Genomic DNA, 17,188 nt, shown 5'->3' on the forward strand with positions numbered 1-17,188 from the left:
GATTGAATTTCTACACCTTAGAACTAGGTTTAATGGTAACAGTTCTTGGTTCTTCCCTCCAAATATCACTAAAGGTAGAGGAAAACATATGGTTTTCATGGAGCCTTCCAGATGTTGTCAGACTGCACATTCCAGCAACTCTAGCCTACACAATCAGTGGTGAAGAATGCTAGGTGCTGCAGTTCAACATCAAGAGAGTCACATGATTTTCACCTTTGGGTTTAATGCAATGTTTGTCTTACACAGTAGTCCTGCTGATATGAATGGGATCTTTATAACAACTAACATAAACACCACTTATTTCAATGTTTCTGTTCAAGTAAGGGCTCATGTTGATTTCCTCGAGCTGCTAAGCGCAGCGGAACAAAGAAACTGGAGACGAGCAGGGGCAATATATACGGTAGGCGGGGCTACAGCCAAAAAGTTGCAAACCAAGTTTTGCCTAAAGATTCTAGAAGTTTCCGAGCTCACTGCGTAGGTGCAGCAAAAAACCATTTGTGTGATTCACAGAGACCCTGAAGAAGAAGTGAACATGCCCACAGAATCCTAGATTTATAATCTTGGTTGGGATGTGGCCTAATAAGATACCCAAGACTGGTTCAGCAACTGGCAGGCAGAGTGAGTTCTCTGAAATGCTACAACCTTAGTCTCTGGTCCCTGCCTTATTTGCAAAGGTTCTATTCAAGCTCCAACAACTTTCTTGAGGGAGCTTTGCTATACAACTCTCATTTCAGATATCACTGCAAATACAACTACCTCAAAGTGGTTCTAGAAAAATAACTTCTAATCATTCTCTGATAAGCTTAAATATGGCAAATCCTGCCTTTGTTTTGTTTGGCTTTTTTCTCTGCCAGGAAGGAAACATGGTAAATTAGATCATTTGTGTGGAAGAAAATACTAGTTGCAAAGAAGAAATCTAAATGTGTATAATTTTATCAGGTTGATAATTTGCCTTTATCAACATCTTAACTATTGCATCTTAACTATTGAGTATAAATATTTTAATACCTACACCTAGACAATGAGGAAGAAGTACATACCTGCTGAGATTCTTGCAGAAGCAGAATCAGTTCCATCCTTACAGATGCCAACCCCCCACCATGAGATCCATGAAGGATGCAATAACTCAGAAACATTCGCAAAAGGGACTGATATTTAACAAGCCATTGCCTTCTCTGCAAAAGTATATTTTGTTGTGGGTCTGAGGGTTCATCAGTCACTTCACTTAATGAAGCATCATCCATTACTGGGCTAATTTTTGACTGAACATCTTCTGCTTCAACACTATAGTCACAGGTTTTCTGAAGAGCTACCACTTCTCTTTCCAGCCAATGATACAATTGGTATCTTAATTTTCCACCATCTACTTCGTAGCCAGTAGATAATGTCCGAAGCTCCACTGTAAGAATCTTCAAGCATGCCCTAAATTTCAGCTGTGCAGAAATAATGTCTTCTGATAAAGTTAAAACATCATTTTCAATCCCTGAACTATATGTTTCTGTGTAGCTAGAACTAACTTCATTTGGCTTTTCACTCACTGTTTTCTGAATAGGTTTCATTACAAGACAAGAATCTTCACTATCCTCATCCTTGTCACTGTCCCACTTTAACTCCAAAGGCTCATCGTGGAAGACAGTACTGGGTTGACTCCAATCAAAAAGAACAGAATTTGGTTGCTTGTCTGATGAACCATCTGAAGATGACTCTAAACCATTTATTACTGGTTGTGACCAGTCAATGCTGAAAGATTTGTCATCCTTTGTTTCTATCAGTACTGGGGAACAAGGTGAACACCCTTTACTAGTGTCCCTTAAACTAGATGTTCTATGTAAAGGTTTTGACTTTTTGACCACTTTAGGCATCTTTGATAGCACTTCTAAAGCCAACATGGGACAGCCAGCCTTTAAGTGAGCGTATGCTGTAGTAAAGAACAATCTTCTTTCTGCTAAATTGATTTCATCTGCCAGTGCATTTTCTCCTGTTACACAAATTCTCGTGGAAGATAAATCAGAAGATCCAAAATGCCGCCTCAGTAAGAGAGGGTGTGTCCTTAAATAATTATAAAAATTAAAAACGGAAGGGTTGCAGGTTGAAATTCTTCCTTCATCTGTAAAGATATAACAAGATAAAGTATTATGAAGGATTTGTGTCTGTTCTAGCAAAATAAATCCTCTGAATGCTCCAGTTATATAAAATAACATTAGATAACTACATTTGTAATCTCCAGCAAGACTGCCTCACAAGGTACTTTTTTCTTAGGAACTAAGAAAGCTAATTTGTATTTTCTATATTCTACACAGAAAATAGCTCTTTCTCAGAATTAGGAGAACATGGCAGATAATTACATGTACAAACCTCAGCCTGACATACGCAACCTCCTGCCTATTTGTCCAGCATTGCCTCAAGGGGGTTTTAACTTTCAATTAATCAGATTTTGACATAGTGTCTGAATCCTAAACTGTCGCTAAAATTAAATATGTTTAGTTGAAACAAACTTCATAAAATATATTTTCAAGTTACAATGGTTTGTCTGAGCAATTATATCACATAATGCAATTATACTACGGTATAAATGATCTACATAGAAGAATCATAGAGCTGAGACCATATCCAGCCCAACCCTCTGACGTGTAAAAACTCACAATCAAAGCACCCCCGACAGTTGGCCATCTAGTCCCTGTTTAAAAACCTACATAGAATCATAGAGTTGGAAGAGACCACAAGGGCCAACCCATTGTCATGCAGGAAATCTAAATCAAAGCATCCACGACAGACATCCATCCACCCTCTGTTTAAAGACCTCTAAGGAAGGAGACTCTACTACACTCCGAGGGAGTGTGTTCCACTGTTGAACAGCCCTTACTGCCAGGAAGTTCCTCCTAATATTGAGGTGGAATCTCTTTTCCTGGAGCTTGCTTGTTAAGGAAAATGCAGCTTGGGATATACAGTGAAAGAAATAAAACTTGTATGTGAGAGTCAGGATGACTCAGGAGAAGCAATTAGAAGCCACACAGGTGTAAAAGGTAATGGAATTAGCAAGTCCTAAATGCCAAGGACAGAAATGTAAAGAGGATAATTGAGAACACCTGAGAATTGTTAAGTGGACAAGGTGAGATGATGAAATCATTAATTGTGGGTTGAACCAAGAGAACCAATGAGAGTGGATGTACACGCCCACTGGGTGGAAACAGACAACAGTGGGTGGTATTTTGCAATGACTATAATAATGACTATGAATCCCAATGTATTTTGTGGGTAGTAGTTGGGTAGTAGTGTTGGATAGTTTTGGAGCTGTATATAGTAGAATAAAGTAGATCTTTTATATAAGACTACTGAGTTGTCTGGTGTCTTGAGTGAAGATACAAGAGCCAGCTGGATCCTGAAGAAGTGGGAAGACTTCTGTGGAAGCAAGAGTGAGAAGGCTTGGAGAGTTTGTCAGGGTCTTCAGCCTATTCTCTGTAACTCTGCTGCTTTAGAGCAAAGCTTTAACCACTGGCCAAAACTGGTCAGCGCCGGTGCGTAACAAGGTGGTGAGTTCGAGCCAGAGGTGAAGAGCATCCATTGCTCCAGGTCCTAGTCTCTGGAGCAGCAGAAAACAAGCTAGCTCCCTCCTCAATATGACATCCCTTCAAATATTTAAACAGGGCTATCATATCACCTCTTAACCTTCTCTTCTCCAAAGAAAAAGACTCCACCACACCCCATACTTCCAAAATACATCTAGGGATGACTTTTTTTCCACCATGTCACAATATCTATTTTGGTGGCCAAACACAGAGATCTGTGCTTTTTGAAAACACAGTGTGGGTAACTGGTGAAGCAGGTTTATCTGCTCTTCCCTTTTCTCTGTGTTTGTTCTTCCTGTATGCTCAGTTAGGGATTCTAGGCATACCTCATGTTTACCTAGTTTGTTGTAGGAAGGCACACATAATTGCAGTAGGAATGGTGAGAACAGAATCCTTTCCTACAAGCTTTATTGAAAGATATGCTACTGTAAACCAACACTGAAAGTCTGGGTTTCTCCAGTCTTCTTTCAACATCCTACAAATGCTGACACCACTAAAACGTTTTCAGCTGGACAGGGGATGATGAGAGAAAGTAGATATTTTAAAAGACTTTGTAAAAGGGAGATTCTTTGAAAGAAGCTTTGGTATGTCTGTATTATAATTATCACAAAAATACTCTATTGTGATATTATGATTCTCTTTCCTGGTTGTTTGCACTCCATTTATCCCCATGAGAATATAATAAATTAATGAAGATTTAGTTCATTTGAGTGCAGGACTGCCCTTACATATACATGAAGAATATATAGAGTGATATATGGTGGCGCAGTGGTTAAATGCCTGTACTACAGCCATTCACTCGAAACCACAAGGTTGCGAGTTCAAGACCAGCAAAAGGGCCCAAGCTTGACTCAGGCTTGCATCCTTCCGAGGTCGCTAAAATGAGTACCCAGACTGATGGGGGCAAATTAGCTTACTTGCTAATTAGCTTACTTGCTGTTCACCGCTATGATCTTTGGAATAGCGGTATATAAATAAAAAAACAAAAACAAATTACTGAGTGATTTACAAACTGAACTTAATTAGCAAATATGTACTGACTTTCAACTTCAGCTGCTCAAAATAAAAGTGAATTGTATCTAAGCAAAGTTGATACATTTTGCTTATTCATTTAATACATTCTGTTTGTTAACCGCTCTAATAAATACACACTTCAGTCATTAACTGCATCCTTCTGTGAACCAGAACAAACTCTTCTAAACTGCTGTTTGTTTTTAAGCTACCTATAACATAACAGAACATAACAGAACAGAACAGAACGGAAAGGGGCAAAACAAACTAAAATGGCCAGAGAGCGAAAAAAGAAGAAACTGAAATTTCACTCTGTTCAAGGTCTAGATCACATATACAATGAAGGGGGAAGGCACAGTCATCCTCAAAGTTCTGCAATACAGTCATCTCTACACATTTGTGGTTAAGTATTCACTTATCTGATTATTTACAGATCACTGTATTTCTCCTGCTATCGAAAAAATACATTCTCACTAGGCAGTTATAGGTTCTCCAATGTGATCCAACTTCTAATGGAAATTGACCATAAGAGTTCTACTGGAGAACCCAACGATACCTTGAAAAGTGCTCTTTCAGGTTAAAAAAATAGCAGACCTATAGCTGTGGTTTTCCTGCTTTCTCGGGACATGGAGTACACTCCTAACCAGTGTTGCCAACAAGCCTTGAAGATATTCCTCGGAATGTTTTACCAAAATCCCCAGAATTCCCCAATATTCAGGCAAAATTCCCAGAAAGAAATTAATTAAATTCCATGGATTCCAGGGAATTTCCTGGAAATTGGCAAAGCTGCTCCTAACCCCATTAAAAATGAGGGCCTTCTGTATATGATTCCAATCAGTCCAAGTGATAATGTTTGATTATGCTATGTATTTATTTTCTGATTTTAATTTTATATAATTATGCTGTTTTTAGATAACTGTATTTGATTGTTATATTGTAATATTATTTTTAGCTGCTTTATATTGTATCATGACATTTGGTCATAATTTTATCTGCTGTACACCGCTTTGATCTCTGAAAAAGCGGTATATAAATAAATAATTTATTATTATTATTATTATTATTATTATTATTATTATTATAGAGGTATTTATTTAAGAGTTCTTCTTAATACACATTCATATTGAAAAATATATTTAGAATGCCTCAGCTTACCTTCATCCAAAATGGGTTGGTTTATAAGAGTATCAAGAGCATGGCTATAATCCTCCAAAATCCAGTAAGCCATACTTCGCAGGAAAGGATCAACATGTGCATTTGATGGATTTTCAGTGGAATGAGGTCTGTTCCCCAGAATTCTCTTCTGTAATATTGATTTGTAAGCTCCAGCTATTTCAAATTCTGACTCATAAAGTCTTGCTATTACAAGAGCTAGTTGAATATCATTTAGCTTCTCTAGGCAGACCTACACGAAACAAACACAGCACTACTTTTAAAATGTGGTCAGTTCAGTCAAAATATACTTCTATTATGTTTTGTTCTTAAAGTCTTAAAGGTTGATTATAGCAAATAACAGGGTTTGAACAGATTTCTGAATGGTCAGCCTGCTGGCATTTTGTACAGTAACATCTCAAAACATTACCAGATTTAACTTCCAACCAGTTAAAGCCAATGTAGGGCTACTTGTGTGTATGTTTAATAGGTATTACTGTACCCTGCACCTAAGGCCAAAGATAATTTACCCACATTACAAAACTCATGTTTGAACAGTTAATACAAATTAATGATTTTATCTGTATCTATAAAATGCAGCTATTAGAACAACATATGGGCCAAGTTAGTCACCTGGTTAAGACATAACACTAATCTGTGTTGAAAGAAATTTTATATTAAAGGCTTCATATATGAATGGATGAGGCAAAAGAAGGCAGTGAACAGGGTCACAACCAAATCTGAGAACAGTCAGAACCTAAGTAGGAAGAAGCACACCATTTTTTTCCTCCAACTCACTGTTCTCTCTCTCACTTTCTTCAGCTCTTTTTTTCTTAAGGTTTCAGGCACAGAAAAGAAGAGGTCATTTATATGAAAATGTGAAGATATTCCCTGTTGATAAGATTGTCAAGTTGTGTCTGACCACAAGGGGCAATGCTCATCTCCACTGCTAAGTCAAAGAGCCAGCGTTGTCAGAGACTACTCTGTGATCATGTGGCCAGCATGATTGCACAGAACGCTGTTTACCTTCCCATCGGAGTGGTACCTATTTATCTACTTGCAGTTGCATGCTTTTGAACTGCTAGGTTGGCAGAAGCTGGGACTAGTGATGGTAGCTCACCCCATCATGCGGCACCCGGGCCTCGAACTGCCAACCTTCCAATCGTGCAATCAACAGAGTCAGTGTCTTAACCACTTGAGCCACCACATCCTATGAACACCACATTATATGAACTGTTTAGAGAAAAAAAACCTAACTGGCATGTGTAAGAGGGAGAACACAGCCTTGATTTAAATATACTATGGGTATGTAGACCCTAGGTCTTTTTGTTCATGTTTTTGAATCTTTACCACAACTTGAAATCTCTGTCCTGCACTTCAAATACCTCTATTTTCAACAAGAACATAGTAAAATTTCTACACCTGTAATACATTGGTTCCACAATATCCCTGCTCTAACAATAGTTAAGGAACTATTGTGTAGTACTGTATTCTTATCCATTCTTATCCATCTCTTAGTTGTAACATGCCAAATTTATTACCTTAAAAGTGAAATCCACATTTATCTTAACAGTAAGCACTCTCATATAAACCACAAATGTGCAAAATATGGTCAAGAGTGAACTCAGTATGAACTACAGCCAAGGTTAGAACAGCTATCACCTTTAGTTGCAGTTATGACTATTGGAAAGAATGCTGGATGAAATTCATGCACAACAAGAGCTTCTAGGAAGGAAGTACTTGTTATTTAATATTATGACAGTTTGGAGCACTATCATTATGAGTCATTCTTTCATATCTTCCCCACAACTGGGATCAAAGCCGCTTACTTTTTAAAAAAAAGGTAGAAACATACACAAAGAAATAAATATAAGTATATGTGCAATAAAATAATCACAGATCATCATATGGGAGAGTTACATACACACTGGGCTATTGAACCTTCTCAGGCTAGTAGATGTGATGGAGCGGCAATTGTTCCCCACTCTCTCCCATGTCAGGAACTAGTGCCATATGCCCACCAGGAACAACTGTTTCTTTCTTTCTTGGAAACTTATTAGGGACTGTCAGCCAGTCGCTTAGGGACTGGGAGTGCTTCAGGAATCACAACTTTAACTATCACTGGTTTAGATATTGTTGGTTAAAAGAGAAAGCTCAAAGATACACAGTATCACTGTGGAGCTAGGACTGCAACACATCACACCATCAGTGGTATCCCTGACTGGAACGTCACTAGGTGCAGAGGGCATGGTTTCTGGGATGGGACCAAAAGGGCACTCTCTCACTTCACAGCTGCAGTGAGTCGAATGGTGCGGCTCAGCAAGGTTGAGGGCACACTTGGCCATCTCACAAGGCAGCAGTATCTCGCCCCCCAAGGTCTTCTGATTCCCACTTGGCGGTTGCCATGTGGACCTCTGAAGGTAGTGACCCCACCAGGTGACACCCCAGAGCAACACACACCACTAGTGACACCACAACATACCATAGCCCTTTCTTTGATTTTATGAAATCTTTTTTGCATGCACTAGTAAGGTGTGTTAAGCCAGGCAAACAACAATTTTATTTTATCTTTAAAATTGCAAACACAACCTTTTGCAAGCATACTAATAATTATACCATAAGGTGGCCATAATTCATATTAATACATACCCATCTGATGTATGTCCAGACAGGAAATCAAATAGAAATTACAAAATAAATGAAGCAAAACTATAGGAGCAGTAAATACACATTAAATATTTTCGTTGCTTAACAACTATTAGCATTCAAGTTACCTCAACTGCATCCTTTAGATGTCCAGCCAACAAAAAAAATGCTGCAGAATGTTCAAACCGTTGTTTGCCTAGCAGAGAAAAAGCATTCTTCAATGCAGCTTTACGCCACCTGTCTTCTGAGAAATTTTGTCCAAAGAACTGAGTCATTTTGGTGTCTTTTATGGATCTGCAAATGTAAGAGTTTTATACTCATTATGTCACAATTCAGTTTTTTTAAATGTGTATCCACAAACAGTTCCAATCTTGAATACATATTGAGCAATAGCAATAGCATCTTCCCCTCTGGACAAGAACATGAAGATTCTTGTGCAGTTTCTGATTGCTATCTGCACCTCACAATGTATCCCTCTGTTCAGAAAATACATGTATGTTTCTGTAAAGAAAAATTATGTGTATTTATGCACAAATAAAGTGCAAAGAACCTCATAGTGTACTTGTGGCTGCCTGTATTCTTCCCAATGGGATGTCCCTAACATCAGAGAGCCACCTTCTTGCATGGAAATGAGAAGTAGCAGCAGGTATAGAGAATGTACTACACTAGTACTTGGAACACGGCAGATGGAATGAAGAGGGAATACATATTTGTTTTCAGTCTCTATACACAAATAAAGTAAGATTTATGTACATCAAGAGAGAGAGGTTGTGAGTTATTAGGAGAGGACCTAAATAATGCATTGAAGGTAGAACTGAAAAAAAACATATCAGGTTCTGGGAATCAGAATTAAAGATACCTTCAGGCACCTGAGGCAATTACTGTCTTCAGGAGGAAAATAAAATGAAATAAAGCAAAGCAGCAAAGTTGGCTAACCTGTACATACAGAATTAGATCCTATTATATAATTGTACAACACATACCTGTACAATCCCCAAATCACAGCTTTCTTTTTCATTGCAAGATAAAAAATGGCAGCATCGAGAGGGTCATTGTTTCTTTGAAAGGCAGCTTTAGCAACCTGTAAAAGCAACAGTGTATTAATTACTGAAATTTAATACAGTTATCATACAGATGGCTGTGAATATTAAGCAATTATTTGAAATAAACCTATTCATTTAACTTCACTGGGCTATCAAAGGTCATGGCAATGCTCATCACTGTATATGCATTTTAATGACTTACAGTTTTGTAAATAAGCCTTAAAACATTACTAGCCTTCTGTGGACTGATTGCATTTCCATGCTGGGCATCCACTAGCAGCCTACTTAGATTCTATACTGGGACAGTGTTCCACCCCTCCTTTGCAAGCCCTCTCACCCACCACACATCTGTTGACACTGAAATCCTGATAACTATTAAGCTAGTGATTGAATTTAAGTCTGCTATAACCATCAGAAAAATAAAGCAAAAACACTTCCTGCTTGGTCTGCATCAGGGCCAGGTGACTATGGAAACTATCTATATAGCCCAAGAATAATGGTAACCTTCCTTTTGTATTTGCTGTAATGTTGTATTACATTTGCTTGTCATAACAGTTCTGGTGGAAAAACATCAGTTTGGACACAAATGACACAATGATTTGAAAGGGCCTGGAACAAGGTCAATTAAAAAAACCCAGGCAAAATAAACCATTGTTTATGTATTTCAAGGTGTTTTTGCATTCCCACAGTTCTTCTGTCTGAAACCAAAATACTGAAAAATACAAAGTAGATTCACGAATAGCATAAATGACTATGGCAGTCTTTGTCTTGCCCCATGCAAAGTGGTTTGTTAGCACTTTTAGGTCAACTGATATATCACAGGAAAATAATTAGCCCTCATCCTAGGAGCCAGGGCATTTAAACCCCCCAGACCCATGCTTTGATGTAGAATTCACAAAGAAGCATACCTACAAGCCAGATAGCCTTCCATATCCACAGATTTTTTTATCCATGGATTCAAGCATCCATGGCTTAAAATATTGTAAAAATATATTAATTCCAAAAAGCAAAGCTTGATTTTGCCATTTTTTTAAAGGACACAATTTTATTATGGCATTGTATTTAATGGGACTTGAGCATCCATGGATTTTTGTATCCAAGAGGGGTCCTAGAACCAAATCCCAGCAGAAACCAACGGCCCACTTTATATTGTCTCTGTTAGCTATGTTACATTTTTCTATTTACAAGTACGTTTATTATTTTTAGCTAATCATACCAGAACATTTTTTCTTTTTTTAATTTTTAAAATAAGTTTTATTAATTAAAATATCATAATATACAACACACTCATCAATACTGAAGAATTCCACAATGCATACTGTCCAGTAAAATTAAGATACAAGTGAAAAAAATAAACATAATTCTTTTTGTTTTGTTTTCTTATTTTTGTACATTTCCACTTTATGAGCTAACCAAATAAAAGATATTTCAACTTATATATAATTAAGGTATACATACATGCTTATACACTCACCCGTATATATTACTTAATCAAGAAGAGGAAACTATTGTCGCAATATTTCCCCATATTTCTTCTAGGTAATTGATCACCGCATCCCATTCCATACCAGAATACTTTTGTCTGCTTAAGAATTTACCTAACTGAACTGCACCATGCTGGAATAGCAGAATGAATATATAGCTCAGAAACCATTATATAGCTCAGAAACTGCAATTACCTTCTCAATGCATCTGCGCAAACTATGGGTGTTTCGAACCCACCATCCTACACCCATAGCTCTGAGTTCTGACCATGTTGGATCATGTTTTTGCATTGCAGGTAGAACATTTAGCAGCTCTTCTTCCGCTACTGAATGAAATGCCCAGGCAAAATGACTTGAAGACAAACCTAAATGATCCAAAAAGATTATTTTTAGAATAGTATAGTTTACATCAGGCTAACCTGATTAAGTGCTTACAAATTCTTATTTACATGTATTAGCGTAAATAACAAACAGAACATAACAAATTAGCAAAACTCCTTGGTGAGGTCTGTTCCAACTCTATGATTCTGCCTTCTTCAGTTTCTAAAAACAAAAAGTGGCAGTCTAGAAGAGGATATTGTCATGATTCTAAAGCTGATGACAGTGTTATATATTACCCTCTATGCTGACACCATGCAGTGTTAAGGTCTTAAGTCTGTGGATCCAGAAATTCTCCCTTTGAACATAAATACTTGAAAGAGATGTCAACTCAGTCAATACACACACACAAGCACATAAATGAAAACAAAATCAAGTAGCATTCAACATCTCACATTAGTTATTATAATCTAGATCCATATTAACTTCTTGTAAATTAACATAATATTAGATCTATAAATTATAAAATGCATGCACATGTATCTGATGAATTGCTATTTTAAGTAGCCATTCTTAAACCATGATACATGACTGGTAATAGGAAAAGAAGATCAACTTTTAACATGCATAATATCAGACCTCTCCAATGCCCATAGTTCCCATTCCTAAAAAATAATCCTATTTCTATCTGTGAAAAATAGTTTCTAAGAAAGTTGTCCCAAAGAACACTGACACAGGGAAAAGGGAAAACATTACCTTGGTGAAGCAGCTGTGCTCTATGAGCAGGTGGCAGTGACGTTGTCATGAAAGTATGAAGACGGACAGCCAAAAGAAATTTTAAACCACATTCATCAAGCGTTTCTCCTCCTATGAATAAAAATTAAGTCTGCATAATTTAATTCTCCAAATAAAATTAGGCAGTTTCATTTTTTATTCTTTCCATCACCTTGTTCTACATGATATAAATTTAAATCCAGTCTTTTTTCCCCCCAGCACACATGGATGGACAATTTCATAGTGGAAGAAAACTAAGCCAGACATGTCCACTAAAACTGATTTCCAAGAAGTCAAAAACTACTAGTATTTAATATTATATGAATATACTCATGGGCAACAGGCAGAATTAACACCCTAAAGCAGGGGTAGGCAAGCTTTTTGAGCCGGGGGCCAGGTTGCTGTCCCTCAGACAACTGGGGGGCCGAAGCCAAAAATTAAATAATTAAATATTTTTTTTTTAAAAAAAAATAATTAAATAAATAAACCGGGCCCAATGTAGGACAAAATTTTTAAATGGAGGACATTTTTTTTAATAAATGGAGGACACGTAAAAAAATTTGCTGATTTTAAAAAAATGTTAATATAAATGCATGTTTTGGAGGCTTCTATAGACAATTGCCCCCCTTGCCTGCCTCCTCCTGATAGGCCAAAGGCCCCATGCCCTCCCGCGAGAGGCCAAAGGCTCCGGCGGCAATCGGCAGCAGGACCGGGCGAGGGCCGGTCCCAAGGCCTTGCCGGGCCGCATCCGGCCCGCGGGCCGCAGGTTGCCTACCCCTGCCCTAAAGAATTTAATGGTGTTATTTTTCTGTACATGTCTGTTATGCAGTGCATTCAAGAGGAATATAGTGTTGATACAAAAAATGTGAAGGTTGTTCCATCGCTTGTGAAGTGTAAGGCTATATGAAAAACTGTTCAACACAGGGCTGCTGAGGATGACTCTTTAATTCTTGCCATTATTTACAAGTGCTAAAGACCAAACCAACAAAATCCAGTTCCTCTATTTGCTTCACAGAGTTCAGGACCATCTTCTGAAGGTAACCAAAGCAAGAGTTTCAGTGGCAGCCACAGAGTACTGGAAAAGACATTCTAGAAGCACTAAGAGAATGTTCCTAGGATGCTGCATAATGCAAAAACCAAATTCAGATTATTATTATCTTTCCTCTGAACTAATAGGAGGCATTAACCAGATTGGGGACCATCCACACCAAGAGAATGAGAGCTTGATATTTACCGTGAATGTGCATTCTGGGCTGAATTCAAATCCACAACCACTGGGATATTCCCAATGACACTGGGAATTTAAATTATCAAATTCAACCTAATTTGGATCATCAGACAGACTTTGACCGCTTTCATAATTAGCAGATCTAGTCTTTGACTACTGGCAACATTACCTATTTAACTTTTAAAGTATTAAACTTCATAATTAAGCATGTTTACTTTGAATCAACTTCTGAAACTTACCCTTGCTTCTGTCTCTGCTTTCTCCTATATCTGTACTAGTAATGGCAATTGTATCAGCCAGAGCCATCAGCGACATCTGCTCCATCCTGGTGAGGCCTGGTAAGCTAGAGTGAAGCAGGTGACGAGAAAGAACTTGGGCATGTTCTGGGCCAAAATAAGTTGGACTGTACTGAGAAAGATCAATAACTGTTGTTTTTTTATCTTCTTCCTCTTCTTCAAACATAGTCAGATCATCTGTGTGTAAATTGGAATTCTGGAAGAGATCCTCATAGTTTTCATCTGGCAAGTCATTGTTTTTATGGTTTCTTTGGTTACTAGCCTTTTCTGTACAAGTATATGAGCATTCTTCATCTGCAGCAAGCAATGCATATAGAGGTAGTGGTGGAACAGAGTCTATTTCTGTATAGTCTGTAATCGCACCTCTGCTGAATGTCATAGGATCCCTTGTACTGCTGCCACTAGCACAAATTGAGAGAGATCGGCACCGCTTTTCATGGTCAGGATCATTTATGGCAATAACTTCTCCAGCAATGCATTTAACTAAGTGAGATAGGATGGCCTTTGCTCTACGAACTTTTCCTAGATCCATGAGTTCCAGAAGTTGTAGGGGATGGTACTGAGGTAAAGTAGGACATAAAGAATGAGCTGCTTCAAAGAGACCAGAATCTTCCATTTCCAGTGAAAGATCGAATGCAGTTCGTTTCCCACTAAGTTTCTGAGCAAGACTTGTCATGGATCTGGTTAACGTTCGTTTCGTTGGGTGAATACCAGGTGACTGAGCTTGTTTCATTAAGCTTATTATGGATGGTGTGCTTCCACTATAAGAGTCTCCAGTAGTGGAGTCTTGCTTGGAAAGGGGCTGCCACTGAGAATAAACATGCATTTCACAATCCATTCCAACTACAAGAATGCCATCACGAACCCAAGATAAAGAAACAGGTAAAGGGGGTGAACCTTCTACTGATGAAACTAAATCTACACAACGTAATAAAATAAATCTGGATGAACTTGCAGTTTTAGCATTTTCCCAGACTGGCAGTACAATCATCTCCTTACCACTTTGTTCTTGTATCTTTCCAGCCAGCTGACCAAACATATGCAGTTTAGATCCTATACCTAGTGTCAGGATATGTGAACCATCTTCCCTAGACATCCAGTCTAAGTGAACCACATGCTTTGCTCTGAGCACTGAATTCTTGTTTTTGTTTGCTGAAGAATCAACCTCTAACCAGTCCAATGTTGTGTTTAGTTCTTCTAAATGAAGTGTCTGTTCCAAGATCCAACAAGCACCTCCTGTAGATTCACACTCAAAAATGCCAACATTCACCAAAAAGTCTTGAGAACACCGACTGTTTTTTGGTAGTGTTCGCTTGTATGCCACAGCTAAGCGATTTGTATGGGCACAGCTGATTTCAAGAGGCATGCCTGGAACATTAAGAGCACTACTGCTAAGTAGTCCATCTTCAATAAGTAATGGCCATTCTTCCCATACATATATACCACTGTTTGTTGTGTATTCTGATACAGAAGTCATGTCAGATTCTTGTGCCACTCTGCATCTCCAAAATCTAACTTTACCATCTGAGCATAAAGTTGCAAGAAGATAAGGAGCATGGCAGACTGGATAAATGGAAGAAGAACTCAAGTGACCTGAAATTAATAAGTGTGAAAAAAATAAAAATTTGCATACATTTTTAAAACTAAAAAGTCAGGATTTAAGAGAAACTTTCACTAAAACCCTAAATTTTGGTATCTGCTGTAATATATACTATGACTGAAAACCTAATTGTAATGCTATCTTTGCATCTATTCTTCCATTGTCAACCATTTCATTGAAAGTTATCATTAAAACATAATGCCTAGAGTCATACAACAGAACAAGCAGCAGCCAAACCTGCCTGATCAATTAAAAGCAGCATGCTACTGCATGCTATATAATTGCTCTTGCTTACAGTAGGCTGAACCTCCCTGGTTTGTTGTTCTCCCAACAAACCAGACGGAAAAACAAAAATAAAAAAACAACCTCTGGATTTTTTCTCTGTTTGTTGGGAGAGAAATAAGCCCGGAGGTATGGGAGAAAGTTTGCACTCATACTGCACATTAAACAACCAGAATAAAGCCCATGGTTCCTTTAGCAGCTAAACCTTAGCTGATCCCTGTGCAAGCCTGCATTATCTGTCAGTTGTGCCAAGATACTGTTCGCCCTGGTTCTTGCAATACTCTGAGTTACTTTCTTATGTGACCATAATCATGAAAACATGGAAGACAAACCAACAAGTAAACAAATACAAATAAACATAAGGTTAATCGTCCATCCTCTTTTTGTAGCTTACAAACCTGCTGATGGTTTAATGCTTATTATTTCCACTCCTTCTGGTAAATTTAGTCGTTGACTATAGACAATTTCTGAAGAAAGAGCAAGTTGGCTAGTACTTTGAAGGTTCTCTTTGCAGGCTTGATATTTCTTTGTGAAGGAATACTGTGTCTTCTCTTGATCTGGAGAAGAAGAATAAAGCTCTTCCTGCTGTATTTCAGATTCTTTGAATTCAATTTTTTCATCTAAAAAAATAACAGAGGAGGAAAACTATACTTAGATCCTCTGTATAATTTGTTTTATTTGTAAAATTGCTTTGTTCGTAAACATTTGTAAAACGGAATTCCAGCCCAATCTTGGCATTTAAGATAACCTATTTTAGTGTAGCATAGGCTTAACAAGTTTGTGAAATGGTCATGCAACAGCTAGCATACATGGAGAATAATGTCAACAATACAGATTTTTTACTATCGAAACTATATTGGCAAGGAAAATGTCCTATTTTTGCTCTTAAGCATCCCAGCATAGCTATTGTTTATCAGACCACAGAGACAGCAAACCTTCCTTTGTTCGCTGTCTAAAACATATCTTACATTAACTGACAAATTATTAGGGGACTGCTTTTTCTAGATTGTGAAAAATTCTTGGAAAAGCAAGTGGAATCACTGAAGAGCAGTAAGGTGGATTTATTATGTCATACTCAGAGAGAAAGTAGGTATTTTTTTAGGTTGTCCGTGTCAGTGAACTTATTTGAACTAGGGTACCCACTCCTGGTCCAGAATGTTGTAACTAATGAACCTAGGTTTGGTGTGTTGTTTCAGTTACTTGACAAATATGTAAGAACTTACCCACTGAGACTGGTACAGACTTCAAATGCAGTTTCCACATATGTAACAATGAGCAGTTTTGAGTATATTCCAGTAGAATTAAATAGAATTTTTCAGAAAACCCATTTTTCTGGTAGCCTGTAAAATATAAAGATTTTGTTTCTCTATACTATAACACAATTTGAACAGTCATTACTGCAAAACATTACTTCTTGTGTTTGATCTCAAGCACTAGCTAAATCTCCAGACGTGAAATCCAATCCAATGCATGTTTACTCTGATGCAGCCAATGCAGTCTTGTCAGATTGTGACGTGTAATCTTCATGTTCAGCCTGAACATTCCCATAAGCAGTTTGGAAGGCTGAGGTCTAACACACTCCCTATGGAAGTTGTTCCATCTAAACAAGCAAAAACTGGCCAAGACAAGCATTACAGTCTAAACCATGAAAGAAATTAAAATCTCCTTGTGGGTGGGGATATCTTCTACTGCAGTAAAAAAGAGAATAATTTAGACAGGTCCTCCACCTGCAATCTCCTTGATTAAACCCAGATGGGATCTAACCTTTTTAAACAACGTCCAGACGGA

The 17,188-nt window shown here is 37.8% G+C and overlaps 1 protein-coding gene across 7 annotated transcripts in view; it reads right to left on the reverse strand.

Annotated features, from left to right (window-relative positions):
* Positions 1-17,188, reverse strand: part of DMXL1 (Dmx like 1) — a 110,760-nt gene that overhangs the window by 50,759 nt on the left and 42,813 nt on the right. For all 7 annotated transcript variants that reach the window (XM_089491860.1, XM_089491853.1, XM_089491844.1 and 4 more), the window contains 9 exons: positions 16,624-16,740; positions 15,799-16,020; positions 13,462-15,111; positions 11,977-12,087; positions 11,098-11,267; positions 9,359-9,456; positions 8,504-8,669; positions 5,733-5,982; positions 1,041-2,107 (listed from right to left, as the gene is read on the reverse strand). In XM_089491860.1, the coding sequence (XP_089347986.1) occupies positions 1,041-2,107; positions 5,733-5,982; positions 8,504-8,669; positions 9,359-9,456; positions 11,098-11,267; positions 11,977-12,087; positions 13,462-15,111; positions 15,799-16,020; positions 16,624-16,740 (3,851 nt within the window). The remainder of the gene's footprint in view (positions 1-1,040; positions 2,108-5,732; positions 5,983-8,503; positions 8,670-9,358; positions 9,457-11,097; positions 11,268-11,976; positions 12,088-13,461; positions 15,112-15,798; positions 16,021-16,623; positions 16,741-17,188) is intronic.

This window comes from Sceloporus occidentalis, unplaced genomic scaffold, assembly GCF_023333645.1.
Source record: "Sceloporus occidentalis isolate IW3139 unplaced genomic scaffold, rSceOcc1.0.p SCAF_1, whole genome shotgun sequence".
In the NCBI taxonomy this organism is placed as follows: Eukaryota; Metazoa; Chordata; class Lepidosauria; order Squamata; family Phrynosomatidae; genus Sceloporus; species Sceloporus occidentalis.